The following is a 26,710-nucleotide window of genomic DNA, read 5'->3' on the forward strand; positions in this document are numbered from 1 at the left end:
CTCAGACTCCTAACCGAGAGGTCGTGGGTTTGATCCCCGCCCGGTGAACTATTGTCGTATCACACTTATCACAGATATAATTATATTACAGATATACTTTTTTAAAAAATCATGAAGGTATGATGATGAACTGAGCGTCGCCATTCCAGCGCTTTGGGACCCCAACGGCTATCGGCTCTTCGAACTATGTGCCCCGCCCATTGCCACTTCAGCTTCGCAACTCGTTGAGTTATGTCGGTGACTTTGGTTCTTCTGCGGATCTCCTTATATATGATTCGATCACGTAGATACTCCGAGCATAGCTCGTTCCATCGCCCGCTGTGTTCAAAAGCAACCACTCAGAAAGCGACAGCATCCCTCGCCTGACCCTAAAAGTTAATTGAAGACCTGAAGTCATCGTCCATTTTATCAGGATACCACACTACTTCTCATTAACGTGGCGGGATAGGTTTCACATGTTGTGTAAGTCTCGTGAAGAGCTGACTTTAAAAACGATCCTATGAAGTAAGGTCTTCTTGTCATTTTGCTTACCCGAATACTGTTTCCAGTGCCCGTTTGGTCCGGCGTCAACGTAGCCGGCGTCCGACTCCGAGACCTGAACCGGAAGATGGGCACGGACACGGACCCTGAGCACTGGCAGGAACTGCACTCCATGGTTGTGAGGAGCGCGTACGAAGTGATCAAGCTCAAGGGGTACACCTCGTGGGCTATCGGCCTCTCGCTCTCTCAGCTGGCGCACGCTATTCTGACCAACGCGAATAGTGTTCACGCCGTCTCTACCTACGTCAAAGTAAGGATCCAGTAAATAACATTCTATCCTAACACTATGTTCCTACTAAATAAAATAGAAGTGTCTGTCTGTGATTTCAACATAACTGTTTTTTTTTAAAGTGCTTTAAACGATATTCGTACTAAAACTTAATTATGTATCACCAATAGATATAGCCGTGATAGCCCAGTGGATATGACCTCTGCCTCCGATTCCGGAGGGTGTGGGTTCGAATCCGGTCCGGGGCATGCACCTCCAACTTTTCAGTTGTGTGCATTTTAAGAAATTAAATATCACGTGTCTCAATCGGTGAAGGAAAACATCGTGAGGAAACCTGCATACCAGAGAATTATCTTAATTCTCTGCGTGTGTGAAGTCTGCCAATTCGCATTGGGCCAGCGTGGTGGACTATTGGCCTAACACCTCTCATTCTGAGAGGAGACTCGAGCTCAGCAGTGAGCCGAATATGGGTTGATGACGAATAGAAAGATTCTATTCTATTTCTATATTTTATTCCCGCATTCCCACGGGAATGGTAACTACATGGTTACACCGACCAATCTCATGTTGAGGTTAACCATTTAAGCAGGAAATATTATAGTGCACAAGAGTATGCGCACGCACAGGTGCACTATCATAGTCCGATGAGGCGGTAGACCGACACGACTGGTGAGAGATCAGGCGCAGAATTGAAGGCTTTACGTGCTCTCCGAGGCACAGGGGTGTGTAGAATAACTAACACCGCTAACTTCCCAACTCCAGGCTACTATTAACGTTTTGCTGTTATAACGCTTATAATATAAGTATAGTAAAAAACCTAGAACCACATTCGCTTCACTGTTGGATCAAGCAAGGTTCGGATACAAAAGGTAGTGATCCTAAAGCCGGCGCATATTGTTAAGAGTCTCATTACTATAAATAAAAAAAACAAATCCAGATCACTCATTTTACTAAGCTGTACTACAATATAACTTTTTAGTTTTGTTATATAATGCACGTGAATAAAATTGAAGTCTATCATATATTTTTTAATTTATAATTCAAGTATTTTTTGACAAAAATTTATGGTCGTATTCCAGGGTGAACACGGGGTAGAAGACGAGGTGTTTCTGTCGCTGCCGTGTGTGCTTGGCTTCAACGGCGTAAGTGACGTCATCCGTCAGCCGCTCACCGAGAAGGAGATCTATCAGTTGCGCGCGTCCGCTCGCATCATGGTACAAGTGCAAGTCGGAATCAAGTTCTAACTCACTGCAATTGCCTGCGTTTTATGCGAACATAGTATTATTATTGTTTTATCTAACATTTGCCATAACCTATCCTAAGTTTCTATCTAACTTATTTATATTCTAGGTTGATACAAATAAACGTCTTCATTGTTGAAATTACTTCGCTATAATTGAGGTTCTTAATTATAGCGAAGTAATTTCATTATAATAGACAAAGGTCCGATTTAAAAACGTTTAATGGATGAAAAGTACTTATTGTGAAAATCAAAATTTATACGTAAAATTATTGCGAATCGTTTGTCTAAAAAATCCCATAACCAAAATAATTAAATAGTTAATTAAAATATGCACTTTGACATGTTAGAAATGCACTAACATGTCAATGTTAATCGAAATTTACCATTACTTAATAATTTTCAAGTCACGTCGTTTTGTACCTATTCACTATTTATTTAATGCTAACTGATCAAAATTTAATTTATATATAGTAAAAATGTAATCCGGTGCTTACTGACAACCTTCCGTGGATATTATACAGCTCAGGTAAATGACCACGGATATAAAAGCGTAGCTTAACTGCTTTAGTGTTTCGTGATAGATGACATTGTCCGGTTAATTGTGATTTTTGTTAACTATTGAGATTTTGTTGTTGTTATTTATTTGATATTAACTATATTATGTAGCCAACATACGTCAAAGTTAGAGAATTGGCCCGCTGGCTAGGACACAACAAATTCGTAATAATACAACGAGTTGAGGCTCACAATACGTTTTTTCATCTATCTATCTACAGTTATTAACTGAGGGCCTAGTGGCAGTTTGATATTGTTACTATCGCGTTAACGTAAACGCAAATTTCTAAGGAATTGAAACAGCGCCATCTCGTGACACTACTGCACAACAGATTGAATTTCATATAAATTCGCGTTTACGTCAACGCGATAGTAACAGTATGAAAAAATGAAAACTAGGCACACAGATTTTTGACTGTTGACAGTCAAGCACAACGATGGTCCAAGCGAACTCGAATTTGGTTGGCCCGTTGTGCCTGACTTTGACAAAATCGGGCATGCGTCCTGACACCAAATATTTTCATTTCTCGTTTATTAACAGTGTACACATATGATATTAGTTGTTATCTGTTTGAAGGAACGTGATGGATGCTTTTATATGTTTACTTCTTTGTTTACAATTTCAAGTAATGCTTTGTCGTGTAAAATGTATGTTCTATTTGATGTTGTCTTCGTCGTGTGAATCATAAGTGTCTATTATATCTCCATACATTGTCTGCGTAATGTAAAAAAGAGACTGCTCAGTACACTCTTTAAAAATATCGAATTTTAGAAACGATTAGGTATTTTGATCAAAGATTTATAAATAGGTTGATGTAAAGGTCTCACGTGATCACTGCCATGGTTTGTTCGACACTTTCCTGTGTAGGTACAGCCACGCCGTCTTCCGAAAATGGAATATCTATTACTCCATCCTCCAACAAGAAATTTACATTTTTTATATTGTCAATTTAGTAATTCTAATATGTCCTTTTTACAGAAATAATCTAGTTAGAATCATCGATGCTTATGTTATTTACGTCAGTGATTAATATAACACTTAGTATTTGATTTTCGAGGGACTCCTATTTTACAATTTTTAGTTGGTTTAATATCAATTTTTTATTCTTTATCTAAATAGTCACTACTGTTGAAAAACAGGATCAACATTTGATAACATATAAAAGTGGGAGCCATAATACGCAAATTGACTATTTTCTTATAAGAAGAGATCATATTAAATAAATTAAAAACTGTAAAGTCATACCGGGGGAACCTTTAGTACCACAACACCGACTTTTACTAATGGAATTAAAAATTAAAATCCAAAAGACTATGTCTAAGACCCTGCCCAAAATAAAATGGTATATGTTAGAGAAAGAGGAGTGTGAAAGAGTTTCGAACAAGATTGGTAGAAAAAATGATTGGCATGGATGACCTTAACAATAAATCGGTGAATGAATGCTGGCGCGAAATAGCTTTATGCATGAGGAGTGAGGCGAAGAATGTTTTTGGAGAGACTAAAGGTAAAAGTATGATAGCTAAAGACACGTGGTGGTGGAGTAATAATATATAAAATATACTGAAAGAAAAGAAGGATGCATTTAAGGATTGGAAAAATGTGAGTGATCATGACGACAATTCGAAAGAGATTAAAAAGAATGTTTACGTGGAGAAGAAAATGAAAGGGAAAAAAGCGGTTGCTATAGCAAGGGGAAAAGCAAATTGTACTTTATTTTTCAATAAGTTGTTGCACGAGGAGTCAATCCCGGAAGAGTGGTTAATGATAGATAAGAGAATAAGAGAGGAGAGTGAGGTCACTCTAAATCAGTTTGGGTTTATGACAGGATGGAGTACAACTGATGCAGTTTTCGCTTTGCGTCAACTGTGTGAGAAATATAGAAACGCACAAAAAATCTCCACATGGTGTTTGTTGACTTAGAGAAAGCGTATGACAGAATACTAAGTTGTATGGTGGGCTATGAACGTGAAGAAAATACCTGGGCAGTATGTTAGAATAGTGAAAGGAATGTACAGAGATGCATGCACGAGCATAAGGTCAGAAGCCAGTGTTACTGAGAAGTTTCAAGTGGAGGTGGACTTACCAAGGATCTGCTTTAAGCCCCTATTTGTTTCTCCTAGTAATGGATGCTCTGACATCAGACATACAGGAAGAAGCACCTTGGTGTATGCTGTTCACCGATAATATTGTACTTGTCGGAGAAAACGCATCTGAGGTACAGAGCAGACTGGGAAAATGGCAGGAGAAATTGGAAAGTGTTGGCCTACGAATCAGTCAAACGAAAACTGAATATTTATTCTTGGACTTTGGCGGCACATCTGAATCTTCCAAAATTGCCTTAAATGGTGTAACCCTACTAGCTTGCTCCGATTATCGGTACCTAGGGTCGCTTTTTTAAAACGATGTCAATGTGGACCTAGACGTGAAAAGTAGAATGAATAGATGGATGCGGGATGGTTGAAATAGCGATAGGTCTCAGGTGCACTATGTGACCCGCGAATGCCTCTTAGACTTAAGCGTAAAATATACAAAACGGTTGTAAGACCTGTAGGCCTGTATGGATGGATGGAGAATGTTGGGCGGTGAAAGAGACGGATGTTGAGTCTTTACCATTTTCAGACAGTATGGTCTATTTAAGAATTTAGGATTAATCTCTCTCAAATATTAATAGGTATGTAGCCGATTACGTGGATCTCTGTAGTGCAGCTGCGCGTGTGTTGTTTACAGCCGAGAGATTTTGAATTCAGATAAATTGAATAGAAACAGGCGTTAGTTGGCGTTTATTATGATTAGAGATTTATTTTATCTGAAGTTGCCCCGGTTTCAGAATGAATCACTTAAAAGATTTTTTCTTAGATGTTGTTGTCTCGTAGCTTAGATTTGTTTTCACGATTAACGATTAAAATGTTATACTTACTAAAACCTATGTATGTAGGCTGAAACGACACTTATAAACAAGTTATATCGCATTTACGGTTTGAAGTTCTCGCGATTCATGACCAATCGATAGAAACATCATCATATTTATATTCCTAAGTAGTTTGCTGTGTGCTTTTGATATTGTTGTTAGGCTAAACAAAATTAATAAATGACCACATAAATACACAATAATTTATGACACTCCTTTTTGATGCGATATATCTCTTGGCGTACCTACACAGTGATATCGGCTCGAATGCCGTGACGCCAAACGGCTTGACGCCATCATCTCATGATGCCGTGACGTTCCGACCACGCCGCCGCTCATTACTTTGTGAGTGTGCGTGTACACACTCTCCACCTCATCTGTCGTGACCCCCAACTTAATGTAACCCAATGATATTTTATAATATATACATAATGTTTAAGAAAACAGCCACAGTTTTGTGTTACATTTCACTACATTGCTAAAGCCGTTCATTCCACTGATAGAAAGGCGGGCTACTTGTATTTTATTTAATGCCTCACTTTTGGCGTCCTAGTAACGTATCTACGAGTAATTATCTGTTTTTTAAATTATCATCGAGGTAACCCTTATAAAATTGAATTTATTTTGTGACTTATTTTACTGAGCGAAATAGTAACTGAGCATGTTTTGAATATAGAGCTAATTACTATTTGCCCGCTTTCGTGCCCGGATTTTAACCGGCTGATCTAATGACAGAACATTTTATATAAGCTATTCACCAGATTTCGTGTGAATAGCTTCACATAAAATGTTCTGAAACTGGAACGTCCGATCTAAATCCAATCCTGTCTGTCTGTCTACAAGTAGCAACCGGGTAGGGGTAGGGTAGGGGTAGGGTAGGGGTAGGGTAGGGGTAGGGTAGGGGTAGGGTAGGGGTAGGGTAGGGGTAAGGTAGGGGTAGGGTAGGGGTAGGGTAGGGGTAGGGTAGTGGTAGGGTAGGGGTAGGGTAGGGGTAGGGTAGGGGTAGGGTAGGGGTAGGGTAGGGGTAGGGTAGGGGTAGGGTAGGGGTAGGGTAGGGGTGGGGTAGGGTAGGGGTAGGGTAGGGTAGGGGTAGGGTAGGGGTAGGGTAGGGGTAGGGTAAGGGTAGGGGTAGGGTAGGGCTAAGGAAGAATTGCACATAAGTCAAAGCGAAGCTTGACCGGGACCGCTAGTTTGTTATAATTTCTTAAAAATATAAATGTTTGAGCCACTGCAAGATTGTTATTTATCTCGTCCCATTGGCATAAGATTTACAGTCAATTTATTTACACTTGGTCTGCACATAGGTTTCTTGACATAAATAATAAATATACATATTTTTAAGGAATTAAAATTTTTAATGATATTTATTTAGTAAATTTTATTACACTTATCTACATATAACTGATTTTTACATAAATGTACGTATTTATAATGGAATTTAAATTATTGATGATAATTATTTAAGTCGTCAATTTCATTACACTTATCTACAATAGCTTTTTTATATAAATATACTATTTTAATGATATTTGCCTCTACGTCTAATGAATAGGTATCAGAATTAGTATTGATATACATAATTTAATTATACCTACTTTTTTGATAGACTCGCATTTATTTTTTCTTAATAATGTTGATTAATAATGTTCAAAAACAGTCCAGATTATTTATTGTTTTAATTATAAGTTTAATTGTACAAGATTTTACGTAATAAATCCAAATATCAAAAATTAAAATTTAATTTGGTAATATACAATTTGATGTCTACTGAATCTTAATAAATAAATGTTGCTGAGCGAATGTTGTAGTTTTATTAAAGTAGTCATTAATTTTAATTATGTTTTTTGAACGATTTAATTGCGAAGGTTTTGAAACACATGATATATAAATACAAATTTAAAAATGGTATTTTATAACAGAAGTGATAGGTACCTATAGTCTGGCAATTTCGTTGATAACACTACCATGATTTGCGGGCGACGGGTGGAAAGACTGCGCGGGTGTGAAATCGTGCGTGCGCGGAAGTGACGCATCAGACGTGGGTTTTTCATTCATCGTTACACGCCCGCGACCCCGCGTGCTATGTCGGGAGTGTTACGAACGAAGTTGCCAAGCTATACAACATTGTTCAATGCGCGCGAAGTAGGTACTCTCAGATGATAGGTTTGTCCTGTTCGAGTCCTTGGCTATGAAATTTTTTTTTTAAGAGATTTTTTTACTATGGAATTTCTGACAACGAGATGTTAATAGGTAGGTAGTAGGCGGTAAGAGCCGTGATAGCCCAGTTGATATGACCTCTACCTCCGATTCCGGAGGGTGTGGGTTCGACTCTGGTCCGGTGCATGCACCTCCAAAAAGTTGGAGGCATTTTAAGAAATTAAATTTTGCGTGTCTCAAACGGTGAAAGGAAAACATCGTGAGAAAACTTGCATACCAGAGAATTCTCCTAACTATAGACTAGAGATCAGCAGTGAGCCGAATATGGGTTGATAAAAAAAAAGTAGGCGGAGGTGCAACTTTGACCAACGGAGAGAACGCCTTGCCGTAACAGAGTCGAACCAAAGCCCGCCAATTTGCATTTGAGCAGTGTGGGTCTAAACTCCATATCCCTCCTCTCCTTCTGTCCCAGTAGTGGGTCATTATAGTACGATAATGATGGTGATGACGATAACGACTGGCGCACAGATCCGCATCGTACGTATCGTAATCGCATCGCATTTGTGTGCTTATGTCATCAACATAAAAATAGGTATCGCGTTGCCGAGACACTATCATATCATATGATTTGTTTGTTTATAACTAAAGTGCATTTGGATAGTGCATTTCTATAGTACAAAGTACCAGGACATCATAAGTTATGAGGATGACTTTTGCAACTGAGGCTCCGCCTAGGTGACCTAGGTATACTCTAGATAGGCACGTATAGTAAATCAATACCACGGCAGCTGCGCAAATTGAAAGCGAAAGTATAAACTATAGATTATTTTAACTTCACACATTCACATTTCACACTAGCTTGTTTATCGTGTAGTACCTATTTGTCTGAGCCGGAATCAGTCTGACGTGTTGTGTCGTGACGTGACGAAACGCAACAGAGTTGGTTTCATAAATTTAGTATGGTAGATCACATGTATCTCCAGCTACAATGTCGATCATCATCATCATCATTGTCAGCCGATGGACGTCCACTGCTGGACATAGGCCTCTTGCATGGACTTCCAAACAAAACGGTCTCGAGCCGCCAGCATCCAGCGGCTCCCTGCAACCCGCTTGATGTCTTCGGTCCACCTAGTGGGGGGTCGACCAAAATTGCGCTTTCCGGTGCGGGGTCGCCATTCCAGAACCTTGGGACCCCAACGCCCATCGGCTCTTCGAACTATGTGACCCGCCCATTGCCACTTCAGCTTCAGTGACTTTAGTTCGTCTGCGGATCCCCTCGTTTCTGATTCGATCACGCAGATCGGCAGATAAAATATCTGTAAATACGTGGCGTAAATATTATTAAGGTCTACCTATATAATAGGGTCTAGTTTACCCTAACCTAACCTTAGATCACGGCATTCTCTATCCGACCCTTGATTCAAAAGTCAAGAGAAAGCTTCTTAGGGTCTTTTCTAAGCTTTTTGCTATAAATCCATTAACTGATACCACTATCGGAAACATTACTTCTCAACATTCAACATGATCATAATCAGCGTCTCATAAAGGTCCTTTACAAGGGCATGGCGCCTTCATTATAGGACAGAAGATTTGATGTTTTTGCATCCACCACGCGGCTCTTATGCGGATGTCTATAGCCCTCTAAGCTTAGGTTTTCAATTATAAATTCTTTGATGACTACTATCAGATGTAATGAGCCGTGATAGCCCAGTGGATATGACCTCTGCTTCCGATTCCGGAGGGTGTGGGTTCGAATCCGATCCGGAAAATGCATCTCCAACTTTTTAGTAGTGCTTATTTTAAGAAATTAAATATCACATGTCTCAAATGGTGAAGGAAAAACAGCGTGAGGCAACTTCAATACCAGAGAATTTTCTTAATTCTCTGCGTGTGAGAAGTCTGCCAATCCGCAGTGGGCCAGCGTGGTGGACTATTGGCCTAACCCCTCCCATTCTGAAAGGAGACTCGAGCATAGCAGTGAGCCGAATATAGATTGATAATGATGATGATCAGAAGTTAATGACCAGAACGGACGTCTTAACATTCTATCTGGCTAAAAATTTTTACAGATCATATTTATATCATATTTCATAGGACCGCCTGAACCGGCGTAGTAGCACATGTCCATTAACGAATAACAAGCAGCGTGATCAGTATCCAAATCTCCTCTCCTATAAGCTTGGGCATAGAGTAGGTATGCCCTGCAGGAAGCCCTTTATACAATATAATATAAAGGGCTTCCTGCTTTATATATATATATAATAGGTACCTAATATACTCAACATAAGTAGATATCATAATTGATGAACGTGAAAGACACACAGCTGCATTCACGGATGTTGATAAACAAAGTGCATCTAATAACTGTAGTAAATTCAAAGGTGAAGTAATTCGGTCAGTAGGCTAGTGCACCGTGCACCCTACTAGTTACGCTCCAAAGTTGTCACCTAGTTAGAGTGAGATATCATATCCGGACTCCGGTATATGCTAGCTATCTATCCCGCTCTAACCTCAGCACTGACATCCTTATAGAGAGAGACGGTTATTTACACAAAAGCTTCAGTATTCGCAGAATAAATCAGTTTAATTGTGTATCTATCCCAGTCCCTCTTATATAATCAAAAAAGCGATAGCATATTGGTCAAAAGCTGGCAAAACAGAGAAAACTTATTTTGTGATATCAGAAGTGGGATAACTATACCTTTCTCACTCGCTAAACGGAGTTAACACCTGTGATAAGTGAGAGGGGTGAAATATTATGTGAAGTTATAGGCTACTTATGTCCAGCATTGCTTAAATATACAGATTCTATAGGTACAGTAACATGCACCTTCACCAGGGATACATAAATGCAAAAGAGTTTGATTTGTATTTGCAAATATTTCTTCTGTAGGGTCACTGGAGACCATAACCACCGAATTCAACTCGGCTGGGCCACATTCGGGAATCCTTGCGGTATCTTTTCGTCTCAAATTCCTCAGTGCCTGAAGACAAAAGTCTTCGAACAGTGTGTGTTGCCAGTGCTGACCTATGGTTCTGATGGAACGAGCTATGGGTGGGACACATAGCTCGTAGAACCGATAGTCGTTGGGGTCCCAAGGTGCTGGCATGTCGACTCCTCACTAGAAAATGCAGTGTTGGTCGACCAGGTGGATTGACGACATCTAATTGAGAAATCTAATTTCTGTATTTTTTTCAAAATTTTAGATTCTATTTAAACTATCATTTCGCAGAAAAGGGGGGGGGGGGGGGAAATGGTATATTTTCTTGAATAACTTGGAAACTACTTATTTCATAATTACAAATAAAATATATTTGAGAGCCTCTTACCAAGTCCGTTTGTTGCACACGATGCAGTTTAAAAAAGTTTTTTTATTAATTTCTCATAAATCTACCTTGGTAAATAAACTGATCAATAGGTAGAAAATATAATAATGTTATTTTTCCCTTTTTAGTTTCTTGGGTAATAGGTACGTTAATGGTTTGGAGCCGGTTGTACTTTTTTTAAATAATTATACATTTTCATTTGTTAGTTGCCCTACTCCTCCGGTACGGCTTGATCAATTTTGTTGTAGTTTTATATGTATATTCGGTAGGTCTGAGAATACGTTGTTATCTATTTTTCATACGCCTAAGTGATAAGGTAAAATCACTTCAAATATTTTTTTAATTTTTTGGACAATAAAATAATTTAAACATAAGGCAAATCAACATTTGTCGGATCAGCTAGTAAAGCTATACACGTTTCCAAAAGTCAGCTCGAGGCTAGGTGACAAATGGCAAAAACAAAACCCTTATAAATTCGTCATGTCTGTCTGTGTGTCTGTCATTCCGTATGTCACAGCCACTTTTTTAAATGGTCCTTAAATCGTCATCATCGTTCTACTAGATTGAAAAAAAAAATATCATATTTTTTGAGACGTAATTACATAAATATTTTTTTTTCTAACATTGCTTTGACAATACGAGCCAAAGCGCTGTCACCCATAATGGTCTATATTATTACCGTCTCACGATGTCACGTAAAAACTACATCCTTATCCAAACAAATGGTTTAGTTTTTGTCAAAATTAATCGTCATTAACATCGATATCAGTGGATGGACGTCAGGACATAGGCCTTTTGTACATCACAACAACATCATCTTTAGTCGCCTGCATTCAGCGAACTTACCTGGTAGGGGGTCGACCAACACTGCGTTTTTTAGTGCGGGTCGCCTTGGGACCCCATCGGACCTTCTAACTATGTGCCCTACCCATTGCCATTTCCTACACGCTAGCAAAATGGCCACTAATATAAAAACGCAGACCCGCAAGAGGTTGGGATTTACCAGGACCTCGATCTTTCAAAATGAAAGAACGACCACAGAGAGATATATTTCGGACCCTTATTCCATGTACAAAATTAATTAATATTGTTTAGAATAAATTTAATATGACTCATCTGCCCTATTAAAAAGGTTAGGAACACTCTGTTCATAAGGGTATGGCAGATACGGGGTGTATCGGAAATTTCGCGTCGCAATACTAGGCGATCATAACTTGTTGGTGGTGAGTATTAGAGCAGAGAGCCCGACTCCGGTGCACACATAGCAAAATAAGTCACCAACGCACACTAAATCACAACACTACGTATGCAATAATAGTATCTACTATACTAAGGTAAGTATATAGGTAAGTATATAGGTATGTATATAGGTAAGTATTTTTCTTTTTTTTTAATGAATAATTAATTCCCATTTAATTTTAAATATTACAAACTAGTTGACGCCGCGCTGTTTCACACGCGTGGTTCCTGTTCCCGTAAGAATACGGGGATAATATATAGCCTACAGCCTTCCTCGATAAATAGGCTATCTAACACTGAAAGAATTTTTCAAATCGGACTAGTAGTTCCTGAGATTAGCGCATTCAATCAAACGAACAAACAAACAAACTCTTCAGCTTTATAATATTAGTATAGATATTCCCGTTCCCCTCCAATTAGGTAGTCTAAAAATAATGCGTTAGGAGTGGATACGACAATGGTCCAGCGGGCTGGGATCGAACCTATGACCTCCCAGTGTGAGCCCAGCCCCTCCACTGCGGAACTATTAGGGGTTTGTAAAGAGCGTACTTACAATAACAAATATGCAGTGGCATGCACTTCATAGTTGCAAAAAAGCACTGCCTACCCTAAGGACTCAGTACAAGCATAAGTTAACTACAGAATACATAGTTGGACAAGAAATTTTACTATTTTTCGCCTAAAATACCCTAGTTAAAAACTTAGGTACGCCACTGCCTCTGATACTGCTTGAACAATTTTGATGAAGTTTTATATGTTTATCCGGAAGGTCTGGGAATAGATTGTTACCTATTTTTCATAATCCTAAGTGATAAGGCTGGATCACTTAATTTTTTTTTAATTTTTTGGACAAAAAAATAATTTATAAGGCAAATCAACATTTGTCGGATCGGCTAGTAAAGCTATGTAAACCAGTTTCCTAAATTCCAGTCAAGGATAACAAACTGTTAACGGTTATAGGAGCACTGCTCTTCATACTCGTATTACGATTGTAAGGGCATGACAGATATGGGGTCTATCGAAAATTTTCGACTTTTATGAAGTTTTATGTTTATTACCGAACTAGCGGACGCCCGTGTCTTCGTCCGCGTGGAATTCAGTTTTTCACAAATCTTGCGGGAACCATGGATTTTTCCGAGATGAAAAGTAGCTTATGTGTTAATCCAGAGCAAAATCTTTTCTTGCAGCGTAAAAGAGGGCTTTACTATAATATTAGTGTGAAGTGTGATAAATACAATGAAGAGTTGCCTTTTTATTATATCTAAAAATAGGTTCTTATCTTTTTTTCATAATCCTAAATGATAAGGGTAGTCCACCCCAATTACCCAATACTTTTTTCATTGATTGGGCATTTTTTTGCTTATGAAAAATATAACTATAACACTAAATTTTGGCCCTTCTATCGTCCAAAATGATTCCTAGAAATAATTAATGTTTACCGAGTTATATATCAGTAAAGCTATATATCAGTTTTCTAAAGTAAAGTCTAGTACATATAACAAAATTCAAAAGGTTTAGAACACTGCGCTCTTCATAAGGGTATGGCAGATACGGAGTGATCGGAAAGTTCTTTCGCGTCGCAATACTAGGCGATCATAACTTGTTGGTGGTGAGTATTCGAGCATAGAGTCCGGTGCACACTGCACTCCATAGCAAAAATAAGCAACGCACACCATTGGATTGCACCGTATTGCATTATACCGTATTGTCGGCGTATATAACATTGGTGTCAGAAGTGGGATTTATTGCAGTTGGACGCCTACTCCTGACGACGTCCACCGCTGAGTCAAGCTGTCCTTACTGCATTCCTGGTTTCTCTGACCAGTGATAGTCAGACCCCATCTGGCCCCGACAAGAGGACCAATTCTATGCCACCCCGACCGATAAAGACCCCTTCCAGCCCGAGGGTTCACTGCCCAGCTGTGACGTTTTAACAAATTCCTGAGGCTACACGGATCGTGGCAACACGCGTGACCCCTGAACCTGATCGACTCACCGACAACGCGCGGTCGGCGTAATCTGAGCGCATTGCACCGTCAATGCTACGTCTTTTTCTATTCCTGTATTCCTTTAATTGTTTTACCTAATTAAAATCTTACGATTGTTTTCTGTTATTGCTGACTGTGATATATTATTCTAGACTTTAGTTTAATCAATGGACCTGTATACTTACTAATTTTTACGAAAATCGTTGGAATCGTTTCCGAGATTCAGATTATGTATATACATATTCAATAGACATATATACAAGAAATGCTCCTTTAAAGGTATTCGATAGATACATCCATAGTTATAATAATAAACTGATAAGAAATTCAAAAATTTAAAATTAAGGTTAGTTCGTTCCGGTAAATTCCAGTTGTTTCTGTTGTAAAGCCACCCACCGATGATAAAACTGATCGTGTGTTGGTCGCGATCGGCATGATGTCATGCACATCGCGACTAGCACACGATCAGTTTTACCGGCTGTCAAGCTGTTAGCGCTGCAGGCATGTTAGCTTAGATCGTCAGTGCCTGACTTTACTACTACTAAACATTGTACCGGAACACGTATCTATACTAATATAATAAAGCTGAAGAGTTTGTTTGTTTATTTGCTTGTTTGTTTGTTTGTTTATTTGCTTGTTTGTTTGTTTGTTTATTTGATTGAACGCGCTAATCTCAGGAACTACTGGTCCGATTAGAAAAATTCTTTCAGTGTTAGATAGCCCATTTATCGAGGAAGGCTATATTTTCCCTGTATTCTTACGGGAACGGGAACCACGTGGGTAAAACCACGCGGCGTCAGCTAGTCGACTTATATACGCGTCGGAACGAACTTCGCGCGCGTCCGCGGGAGTACATCGCAAATCAATACCACTACGACTTGACACTACACTACACCAGCTGAAAGATCAGTATTAAAACAGCCGCCGCATACAACCGGTCGTGTATCTGCATTTTACAACTATTACAATCTAAATGTTCCTTTCCCTGAAAATTGTTTAACATAATATTAAAGCGCAGATTTTGGAGATTATATTGCTACTGCTTAGCAGTGGATAATACCGGTGAGTTTTTAACGACAATAATATTGCGAATGCGAAGTCTGACATGCGCTGTGCATGTCCGACGATGCATTTTTATTACAGTTTTTCTATTTAGAAGTGATTATTATAACCCAGAACATTTTAACAATTGATTACTATCAAGTTAATTTTCCATAAGTAGCTTAATCTTGATGTGACGCTAAATCTTTTTTACGAAAATTCTTGATTCTGTTAGCTAACTGGGTTCTTTCTTCATCATCAGACAGTTGCGTCCCATCTTGATGCAAAATCCTCATGAATACAAATTGATTAAATCTAATATTTCTTTTAAAGCTTATGGATGCCTCAGTAGCTCCACCGTAAGCGGTCGTGGGTTCGATCCCCGCCCGCTGCAATATTGTCGTGCCTCTGTCTTTGCTGACCATTTGGAAGATAATGGGAATATTGCTCGTATTTAAAAAGATATGGCAAATATTATTTAATAAAGCACTAGGTGGGTTTAGGTAAATAATATAATAACATTGTTTGTGCTGTACAGAATACATGCTTGAAGTTTTTTTTTTAGTAAAACGATTATCATTTTCCGATCAAGTCGGAATTCTTTAAAATGGGCCGTTTATTTAATAGAAGAAATAAAAATATTCCTATGTTTAAATGTGATGACTGATACGTGGCGCCAACATGCGACCTACGAGATCATCACGTGAAGAGAATTAGACAAAATCGACCAATGGCGGTGCAAACGGAAATAGCGCTATCTCATTGCGTTGGGACAAAAGAGATCGAACTCAAGTCCGCCGCCATTGGAAGATATTTTGGCTATTTCTCTTCACTGTCACGTGTTAGCACCCCCGATTGTGATCCTAATACATAAATGAATAAATTATTAATTCCAGGGTGTACCAGAAGACACATGTCACAGGAGAGAACGAGTTCCTCCCCCTTCGATCTCTCTCAGCACCTGTGACGTCATTCGGTGACGTCATTCATTTAATAATGGGGTCAAACAACTCTGCTTTGCGACTAGTTGTAGAAAACAAATATTCCGACAGCAAAAATGTGAACCTATTTACACCAAATCAATTTATGATTGTTATCTCTCAATTATTCTTGCTCGTATGCATGTATAAATTTATTTCACTATGCACATAATAATATGCTAACTATAATTGCATTATAATATGCATATGTAAAAAATTATATTTATTATATTTTATATATGTATAGGTATGATAAATTTTATTTTAAAATAAACAAATGTTGCTAAGCGAAAGTGGGCGTTTTATTTACAATAATTAAGTTACAAATTAAGATTAATGCGAAAATTATCAATAAATACTACACGAGTTAATACGTATATACCTAGAGCATAGCGAATTTGAGTGTGCTTTCATATTGTATACCTACCTACTCGTATCTACCTTGATTCTGTATGGGATGGGACTGTGGCAAGATTTTTTTTTTCAGCGACCACCGTCTAAATAACAGTTAACATAAATGAGGATTTTAAAGTGTATCAGGATACACAAAAACAAATTAATGGAAGAAAATGAATGTCTGAATGTGTTCTTTCTAACTAATGTAAGGTAATATAATACATTTTACATTTAATTGAGAGTGATCGCGGTCTTCGATAATCAAACCATTTTTACCCAATGACCTTTAAATCAGAATAATGTTTCCATCCATACTTACATATTTATTTACACACACATGTACTTTGTATTTAGAATTTAAACTAAATCAAAGGTTCTAACGCTGTCTGTGAAAAAGTAAAAATTACTCCGCCCGCTTTTTCGTTTCGCTGTATTGTTTTAATTTTAGAATGTTAAGTAGTGATGAATTTATTAATAATTCGACACCGTTAGTAGTCCCTACGGCAGCGAGTAAAGGCTCTAAGCCTTGTGTCAAAAATCGACCGTTAGATACGTTTACAAGCCTTTACAGGCGTATCAAAATTTCATCATATCAAGCAAAGATGCAAATTAATTTTCAGAAAGTATGTTCAAAGTGTTTCCTCGCAAATACAAGTACCTATGATATAAAACGCCGTAAACGGGCGCTTTGATAATAATTCCAGCCTCTGTTTACTTTCTAGTACTGATGATGTCGGTGTTACTTCCCATCCCCCTACATACAAACCTTGGTATGAGTACACCCCCACCCCACCGTTTCCGTTGGTACAATAGGAGGATGCACATTTGACTGTTTCGATTTATGCGGTCCTGGTATCGGTGCATCGTGTTTATACACAGTTTATTGCACTCGGACTTGTAGATTCCATCTATCTATCTATATAGGTATTCGTGGGGAAGGTACAAAGGAACACTTATACCAAAAGTGTCTTATTTACTATTGTTGGTGAATTATTGCTTCACCGTAGTTTGCCATAGGTAAATACGGTAGCCAATTATGGAGTTTGAACCGTGGTTACTTTGGGAGGTAGCAAGTTTCAACGATCTAGACGTCAAACTAGACGTAAAACAAAAACAAACCCCCAAACGTCAAACTACAATAAGGATTTTTTTCATGCTGGCATTATAAATAAATGTGTCCCGTAATTAATGGATAAAACGCAAATTCGTAGATACACCACCTAATTATATAAACCTAATTTGAATAGTTTTTCAAAAATTCCTAGGGTGATCAAGTTAAATTCTTTTTTCGGAATTTTCAAAATTTTCTATCTTGAAACAGTTTTTTCAATGCTGTAGCTGCTGTTGTAAATTTTTTAAACATCAGATTTTTATTAAATATTACGGAATAAATTACTAATTGTTATATTCTTAGATGAAATCCCAAAACAAAGGCTGGACAGGCGAAGTTATAAAAAAAGTAATACATAGTACATACAGATGACAGGTAGGCGCGCGGCCCGAGCCGCGTTTATTTTGTACTTAGGTAGAATGCCTGGCCGAAGCCACGATCGGAGTCCAGACCCCAAACCCCCGGCTGAAGGCCAGGATATGTTAAACCACGGCCGGAGGGCGGTTTTGAGCTAGGCCGGAGTGAAATACGGTAAAGAATGTATTTATAAAAACTGGCGTGATTATTACTAGAAACATAAATAGGGAAATAGGGAAAGAAAGTTACAAAAATTTCTACGCGGACGAAGTTGTGGGCGTCCGCTAGATTAAAAATAAATAAATATGAATTATGAACGTGTGGTACAGAGAACAGCTTCTTTCAGACTCCGCAAACTAGGCACACGTACACGGGTGTAGGTTTGAAATTTGTATTTGATTATGAGGAACTAGAGAAGAAATTCTAGTTCCTTTCAATAATTTTCAAATACGGCAAAAGCCGGACGCGTCTCCATTTCTCCTTCAAACAACGAACTGCTTGAGGACCATAATATAGTTCCCATATAGGCTTGCCAGGTGTCCGGCTTTAGCCGGACATGTTTGGCTTTTTGCGGTCCGGCCAAATTTGTACATGTTCGGCCTGTCCGGCTTTTGTCAGGCTTTTTGTCAGAGTGGCAATTCTCGCTAACTTAATAAATATTTCAAATTCGTAAACGAGTTTTTTTATTATAAATATGATGTCCATCTTTTAATAAATATCGAATATGCATATATCTGGCACACTCCATCTTCGATCTCATCCTCACTTTACATCACGTATAAATACTTTTTTCAATAGCCCAGCTGTAAAAACAATAAGTTTGGCAATAAAAAAACATGTCCGGCTTTTAGGGCAAAATGTCTTTGTAAAACGAAAAAATATTTTCTCTGATGTTTTTCTTGAGGAAAACCGACGTGATGATGAATATTATTATTTTGATAAAGTTATTTATGTATTTGTATATAACAATATTTTAATTAAATAATAATAAGACGAAATGTATTTATAATTAAACAATTGAATTAAATTAGTTGGTTACATACACACGAAGGTAGGGTTAATGGTTCAGGCTTCGTGGAAAGTTTCATGATGTGTTAGGTAGTGCGACGACGTTATAACAGATGGCGCGTTTTGAGTAAATGCATATTTTAAATAGAGAGACAGAGAGACTGCTGCAAATTCCCAACTGAATTCTTCTTCTTTATTAGTATCCCAATTCCCTAAAACTTAGTACAAGACTACCTAAGTACTAACGAAGACTACAACTCATATCTCATACCATACATACGTACGTAACGCCCTAACATTAAGAAAGAAAGAACATATATTTATTAATATCTAAAAGTTACAGACAGTCAGTACTTATGACAACATGTCTGTCTGTAACCCTTAAAAAGAAAGGATGTACAGCTCAGCATATGCCGTGCACTACATACACGTATAATACCTAAGTACACGGCGCTGATTCACGTTTGTGAACTTTGTTTTATTTAGAACCCGTAACGTACTATTAAAATGTTTTAGGTAAAGTAAAAAAAAGTATTAGACATGACTTTTTAATATGTTTAATAGTCCGCTCATGAAATATTAACTCGAACTGCCCAATTGAAGTGTCGCTAGAGCGGTTACGAGAGACGATTTAGGCAAGGCTAGTGCCATCATGATTCTATCCATCCAAAATTGGTTCCTACTGTTTTCTAATTGCTTTCTACACTTCTGGACTGAGCTTATTTTATTACTTTTCAGTTTTAATATTTTATGCAGTCGGGTTTTTTATTCATTTAATTATTTTATTTATTTGAAGTCGATTAAAAATAGGTTTTCGTGTTGTAGAGACTTCACTTTTGCAGACACCTTAATTTTATTTATAACCATTGATTTGGACATTTTACACGAAGTTTCCGTGGTGTAGCGGTTATCACATCTGTCTAACACGCAGAAGGTCCCCGGTTCGATCCCGGGCGGAAACAAATTTTTTCTATTTCATTACAAATTTGAAATAAATCCTCCAAAACGAATGTTTTTTTTCTTAAAGTCTGAACATTTCTTCTATTCAATTATATTAAATTGTACCGGCCACGCCTTTTAACCCCGTTAGGGGATGAATTTCAATAAGGCATAAGTCAAAGCGAAGCTTGACCGGGTCCGCTACTTTGATATAAAAAACCATTTCATACGGTACAGTCCGTGAAGGTAGTAAGTATTATGCGGAATCTTAAACCAAACATTTTACTATTACATTTTACATTTTATATATATGTATAATGTGTATATGTAATTAATGAGCAAAAAGTTTATGTTACTTGCTGCTACGGAACCCTTCATGGGCGAGTCCGACTCGCACTTGGCCGCTCTTTTATATATTTTATTAGATTATATACAAAGCCCGAGTGCAACAATCTGTACAAACACGATGCATCGATAGCAGGATCGCATAAATCAAAATAGGTAAAAGTGCATACTTATGAATGGAAACCGTGGGGGGTTGATACTCATGCCATAGTTTGTCATAGGGGAAAGGGAAGTAACGCATGTTTTATAGACATTATTATATACAAGTCCGAGTGCAACAATCTGTACAAACACGATGCACCGATAGCAGGATCGCATAAATCAAAACAGGTTAAAGTGCATACTTAATATATTACAGTGGGGGTTGTATATTGATACTCATACCAAAGTTTGTCATAGGGGGATGGGGAGTAACGCCCATTTTAAAGACATATATTAATGTACAAGTGCGAATGCAACAATCTGTACAAACACGATGCACCGATAGCAGGATCGCATAAAGCAAAACAGGTAAAAGTGCATACTTATAAACGGAAACAGTGGGGGTTGATACTCATACCAAAGTTTGTCATAGAGGGATGGGGAGTAACGCCCATTTTAAAGACATATATTATACAAGTGCGAATCCAACAATCTGTACAAACACGATGCACCGATACCAGGATTACATAAATCAAAACAGGTATATAAGTGCAAGCTAACAAATGGAAACAATGGGGGGGGGGGGGGTTTAGTACTCATACCATAGTTTGATATAGGGGGAAGGGGCGAAACCGTTTTATAGAAAACTCAGAAAAGCATGCAAATTACGATTCTGCATGTTGCCAGGAGGTTTATTGGTCCATTATTTTGTTATATTATGCAATACCTTATCCATCTATATCATCATCTCCTTACCCTTATCCCACTTAAGTGGAGTCGGAAAAATATGTCAATCTTTTCCATTCGTCTCTATTACTCGTCAACTCATCATCCACTCCTTTTACACACATGTCCTCTTTCACACAATCCAACCATCTCTTTTTCCTTTCTCTCCTTTTATGACCTTCCACTTGCACATTCAACATTTTTCTAGTAATATGACTTTCCTCTCTACGCATTACATGTCCATACCAAGACATTATCTATCTATATATGATATCTATTTAAATAAATATGATATCTATCACGAGATATCTATCACGTTATATATATCGTAACGGGACTACTACTACTACTTAGTAGTAGTAGTCTGAGCAAGTTCTACTAGACTGCTATCTATAATCTACAATTTTGTTTCTTTATTTTTCATTTTGGACATAAATTCCGAGCTCAAAGTCGCAAACGCCGCTAAGTCGGGATATTATGCCCCGTTTCGATTTAGTCGGTCGCATGGTTAATCGCAAAGTCCATTCATAGCAAACATTAATTAACTGTAAACTACGAGGTAGTTTACAGTTAATTAATGTTGCCAAAATTCAAGTTTCAAGTCCTACATGATACATTTATGGGTTAATTCACTTATACGCGTGCGAAACAGCGGGGCACAGCTAGTTACTTCCTTTCACAATTAGTTAGCTGTATTCTGGAGCCAATAGTTGCAATATCGTCACACATTATTTCGAGTGCAACAATCTCTATGAATACGATTCAGTTATACTAGGAACGCATAAACCAAAAGAGTTAAAATGCATTCTGGCTGGCCATGCAAAGTGACCGCAACAAAGGGGGTTGGAACTCATACCAGCTTTCGCGTGGAGGAGGAGGAGGTGAGCTGATTTTTTAATTAATGTTAGCGGACTTACGAGACTTTGTCCGCATGAAACCATAGATTTTCTATCATAATTAATCTAAATTGTCAAATACCTTCAGTCAAAATCGGTTCAGCCTTTCAGTCTGTTTGTTTGTCGGGGCCAGATTAGCCCTGGCTAACAGACATACAAACAAAAATTGTGCGCGTCTTGTAAAATAAACAACTAGCCGTCGCCCCCGCGGATTTACCCGCGCATGCCCTATTCCCGTGAGAATAAGGGGATAATATACTTAGTTTTAGCAGACTCCGAAGTGGATTATAAATTAAGAAAACCAATGTCGAACAACGGTTATGATTCACAATATTTGTCAGGACAACTTAATTAACAGACCAAACTGTAACCAAAATAAGACCCTAGAATGGCAGAGAATGATCTTAAGTGGAGTCACGCACTTGTGAACGTTGTGTGTAGGGTTAAGCGGTCCTTTCCGGTTAACAAACACTCCCTTTTTCCACTCAAGTAACTCTCCTCGCCCATTCCAAGTACCCATAAAGAAACACAACAAGAAATATGGACTGAGGATGGCTCAAACTCTCTCTAAGTCCCTACTCTTTACGAAAGAAATCGCGACATCTGACGTCATATCCGTCTCAGATTAATAGGTCCTACAATAGCCTATAACACTCACAAATAACGTCGCTTTCTAGTGGTAATTTATTTTTCTTATTTTAGTCGATAAATTATTATATTTGGGTATAGTAGGGGGGAATCCCCCTCTACTATACTTGACACAGTCATTTAGAAATCACAGACAGACACTTTAATTATACTATTTAGATTTATTGAAAAATAATGCGTTTAAAGGTCTTGGCAATTATTGCTGATATAATAATTATTTGCTTTTTTTTGCTTTTCCTCCTCCGTTGTATGAGAGCAATAATAACATTTCTGAGCAATATTTTATTAATTTTAATTTTGCGACTACTCTTTTCAACAGTTGATTAGAAATTAGCAAATAATTAGAGAATAGTCGGCAGACTGTTGGCTAGTTTGCGCACTCATCGCCGACTGAACTGTTTAGTTGGCTCAGTGTGTGTACTAGCCTGACATAACCTTCTTGCCTCCCAGTGGCGAGAAGGTATCCATGAGGATTTCCCCACGTTAAAAAAAAAGTTTGCGTACTAGCAGACCATCCCGGCTAAACTATCGGAAAAATCTGTGGTCTGCGGGGGCATTAACAAAATCAGGCCCCTTCCCGCTCTTTCTTCGCAAGTTCTCTTGTCAGGGGTGGCCTGGTAGAGATTACTTATAGTAATAAGGCCGCCTTTGCATGCTAAGTTTAAATTATCTCTTTAATGTTTGAATTTATATTTGTATTTTTGTGTGCAATAAAGTATTTCTACTTCTTCTTCTTCAGGCCATGAAGGCCTGAGAGGTTGTCAGACATATCACAACAACATTGTTTGTCAGTTTACGAGTATGCTCCAACCATAAATAAGTACAATCAATTCATACATACCAGCATAATATATGCCTGCACACACGCATACATACACACATTAATGCATACATATAAATAAAATTGCAGTGTCTGTCTTTGATTTAAAAAGAATTGAATTTTATCAAGTGCTTATACACGATACCAAAACATAAACACGCTGTTTTATAATATTTATCTGTCTGTTTATCGAGGCTAATCTTTGGAACGTCTAAACTAATTTGAATGACGCTTGCTTTTGAGAGGAGATTATTGCAAAAATTATCTACTGATAATATAAACTACTTTATATCTCGGAAAAAGCAATGGTTCCCGCGGGATTTGTGAAACACTGAATTTCACATGAACAACACTTGGACAATTTATTGAGGATCTGATACCATGAAACTGCTGATGCCTGCTACTTTGTAAAGCTACGACGGCTGAAACTCCGTATTGGCTACCGTATTTATCTATGGTAGGCATTGATTAAAGCTGCATACTTTCAGCCTTCATAAAATTTGTCATATTCATCGACGTAAATAGTACAATATAATGTCGTTGGTCATATTACTAGGTCTATATTTAGTTGCCAATGCCAGTTGTTACGTTGCTATGTTTGTATTTAGTTTGTAGTATTGATGTTGGGTTAGTAACGGCTAATTATTAGCCACGTCGTTTCTCTGCAGGCTATCTTTGAAATATGCTAGTTGACATATTGTAATTGAGATTCTATGTAAAAATGTAAATATGTCATCAAATCAATTGATATATTTTGTCCATTGATTGTTGTTTTTGGTTATATAATGATTTATTTATTTTGCTATCATCCGCGAAAATTCGGCGAACCCATGCGACAACGTCACCCAGGTCCGACAAAATACTCTCTACGTACGTTTCACCCCGAAACCGGAGCATCCTCAGGAGATGTTGACTCTACAACGTGCAATTGCAAAGTGTCGTTGTTTTTGATGTGATGTTTATTTTATGAGGTTGGTAATAAAGACTCTATATCTTGAAGAGGCCAGCTGATCTAATTATTATTCACTAATTTGGTCTTTATTAGTAACTACGAGTAAACAAACGTCAAAGTTAGCCTGCAGCTGTATCGTTGCAATATCGTTATTGCCTCGAAATAAATGCCGCTTTGATACCAGGATCGCATAAACACAAACAGCTTAAAATGCTACCTGCAATGAAGAGAGATGTGGGGGAAACTCAAACCGATGATCTTTACTGGGTGAGGAGGGATGCATTGAATCTAGACTAGCTTGCATCGCGGTTTCACTCGTGTGGATCCTATTTTTTCGAAAATATCAGAATAAAAAGTAGCTTAAGTTACTCCTTACTAGCAGACGCCCGCGACTTTGTTCGCGTGGATATCAATGTAAATTTTCAACCCCTATTTCACCACTTTATGGGTTGAACTTTAAAAATTCTTGAATCACATTATATTTCGATTTTTTTTTATAATTTATGAACTAGTTTTTGACTATCCATAAAAAAATTTAACTCCTATTTCACCCCCTCTATTTTTATTTAATGGTCTAAAAGTACCCTATGTTTTGCTCCAAGGTCCCATTTACTATTAAAATCATCTTGATCGGTTCGGCGTCAACCATTTAGCCGTGAAAAGGTAACAGACAGACAGACTTACTTTTGCATTTATAATATTAAGAAAGAAGTACAGATTATCAAAATTACAATCCATCCGAATAAAGTTGATTTCGGATAAATGACATTTACTTATGGTACTAAGTGTACCTTTTCCTCTAAAAGAATCAAATCCGTTTTCAAAAATTAGGTTCGATTTATTTAAAATATTAATATTGGGTGTTAAAACGTGGCTAGTTACCACCCAGACGTAATGCTAAATGCGTTCCGGAATGATTCGACGGTCAAAACTGTCAGAGGTATGGGTACAAGGTACATACAATAAACTTTTACCTCTGCCAAATCAGCCTGCTTCCATCTAATGCTATGTCACTTAACATCAGGTGAGATTGCAAATCAAATCATATCAAAATCAAAAAATATTTATTTCAAGTATGCTCAGTTTACAAGCACTTTTGACACGTCAGTTGACTATTTGTAAAGATTCTACCACCGGTTCGGAAGGCAGGTCAAAGGCATTGTCATTAAATAAAAAAATATACCTTTATTCAGTGCATTGTATATAAAATACCCCCCTTAAACCACCTCACCCACTGAGAAACCTTGGTATGAGTTCAAACCCCCCGTTTGCCGTGTACGAGTAGAATGCATTTTGACCTATTTTAATTTATGCGATCCTAGTATAAGTGCAACGTGTTCGTATAGATAGTTGAATTTGAATCATTCTTGGATTTCAAGAGAATACTAAAATAAACACGTAGACGGCCTCCGTGGCGCAATGGATTTACAGGAAGTGGTCCTGGGTTCGATCCCCGATCGGCCCGATTGAGATTTTCTTAATTGGTCTAGGTCTGGCTGGTGGCCACTTCGGCCGTGGCTAATTACCACCCTACCGGCAATGACGTACCGCCAAGGGATTTAGCGTTCCGGTACGATGCCGTGTGGAAACCGAAAGGGGTGTGGATTTTAAGCCTTCTCCTAACAAGTTAGCCCGCTTGCATCTTAGATTTCATCATCACTTACCATCAAGTGAGATTGTAGTCAAGGGTTAACTTGTAAGCAATAATATAAAAAAAAGAAAACCTCTAGCCCGCCAACCTCCATTGGAGCAGCTTCGCGGATCTAAGCTCTGGTCCAGCGTCTGGTCTGTAACGGGCCGTTTAAATAGGCTGATATTGAATGATAAAACACCATTCAGAGAAGGTTCATAAGACAGAAAAAATTGGAGGGGTAGGAGCAGGGTAGGGATAGGGTAGAGGTAGGGTAGGGGTAGTTGAAAGTTTACATCGAGTTTTACGCGGACGAAGTCGCGGGCGTCCGCTAGTTTTATACAAAAAACAAACGCCCATGTAGGGTAAGGTTTGCAGTTGCAGCATCACCGCACAGTGCAACATCTATCCGAACACGATGCACTGATACTAAGAGCGCATAAATCAAAACAGATCGAAATGTACTACGATAGTGGAAGGGAACTGAATTCATTTTTATATTATAGATGCAACTCATCTATAATATAAAA

At 38.0% G+C, this 26,710-nt stretch overlaps 1 protein-coding gene, 1 non-coding gene and 1 pseudogene across 4 annotated transcripts in view; 2 read left to right on the top strand and 1 right to left on the bottom strand.

The window, feature by feature from the left end:
• LOC112050446 (L-lactate dehydrogenase) overlaps positions 1-7,276 on the top strand; it is a 29,281-nt gene extending 22,005 nt beyond the window's left edge. For all 3 annotated transcript variants that reach the window (XM_052890613.1, XM_052890611.1, XM_052890612.1), the window contains exons 6-8: positions 549-790; positions 1,849-6,406; positions 6,621-7,276. In XM_052890613.1, coding sequence (XP_052746573.1) covers positions 549-790; positions 1,849-2,013 — 407 coding nt within the window. In that variant the 3' untranslated portion in view covers positions 2,014-6,406; positions 6,621-7,276. The remainder of the gene's footprint in view (positions 1-548; positions 791-1,848; positions 6,407-6,620) is intronic.
• Positions 334-514, bottom strand: LOC112050447 (small nucleolar RNA U3; annotated as a pseudogene).
• A 12,696-nt stretch (positions 7,277-19,972) lies between the features above and the next one.
• Positions 19,973-20,045, top strand: Trnav-aac (transfer RNA valine (anticodon AAC)). The gene has a single exon. It is a non-coding gene; the product is annotated as a tRNA-Val (tRNA).
• The last annotated feature ends 6,665 nt before the right edge of the window (positions 20,046-26,710 follow it).

The sequence above is a fragment of the Bicyclus anynana genome, chromosome Z (genome assembly GCF_947172395.1).
Source record: "Bicyclus anynana chromosome Z, ilBicAnyn1.1, whole genome shotgun sequence".
In the NCBI taxonomy this organism is placed as follows: domain Eukaryota; kingdom Metazoa; phylum Arthropoda; class Insecta; order Lepidoptera; family Nymphalidae; genus Bicyclus; species Bicyclus anynana.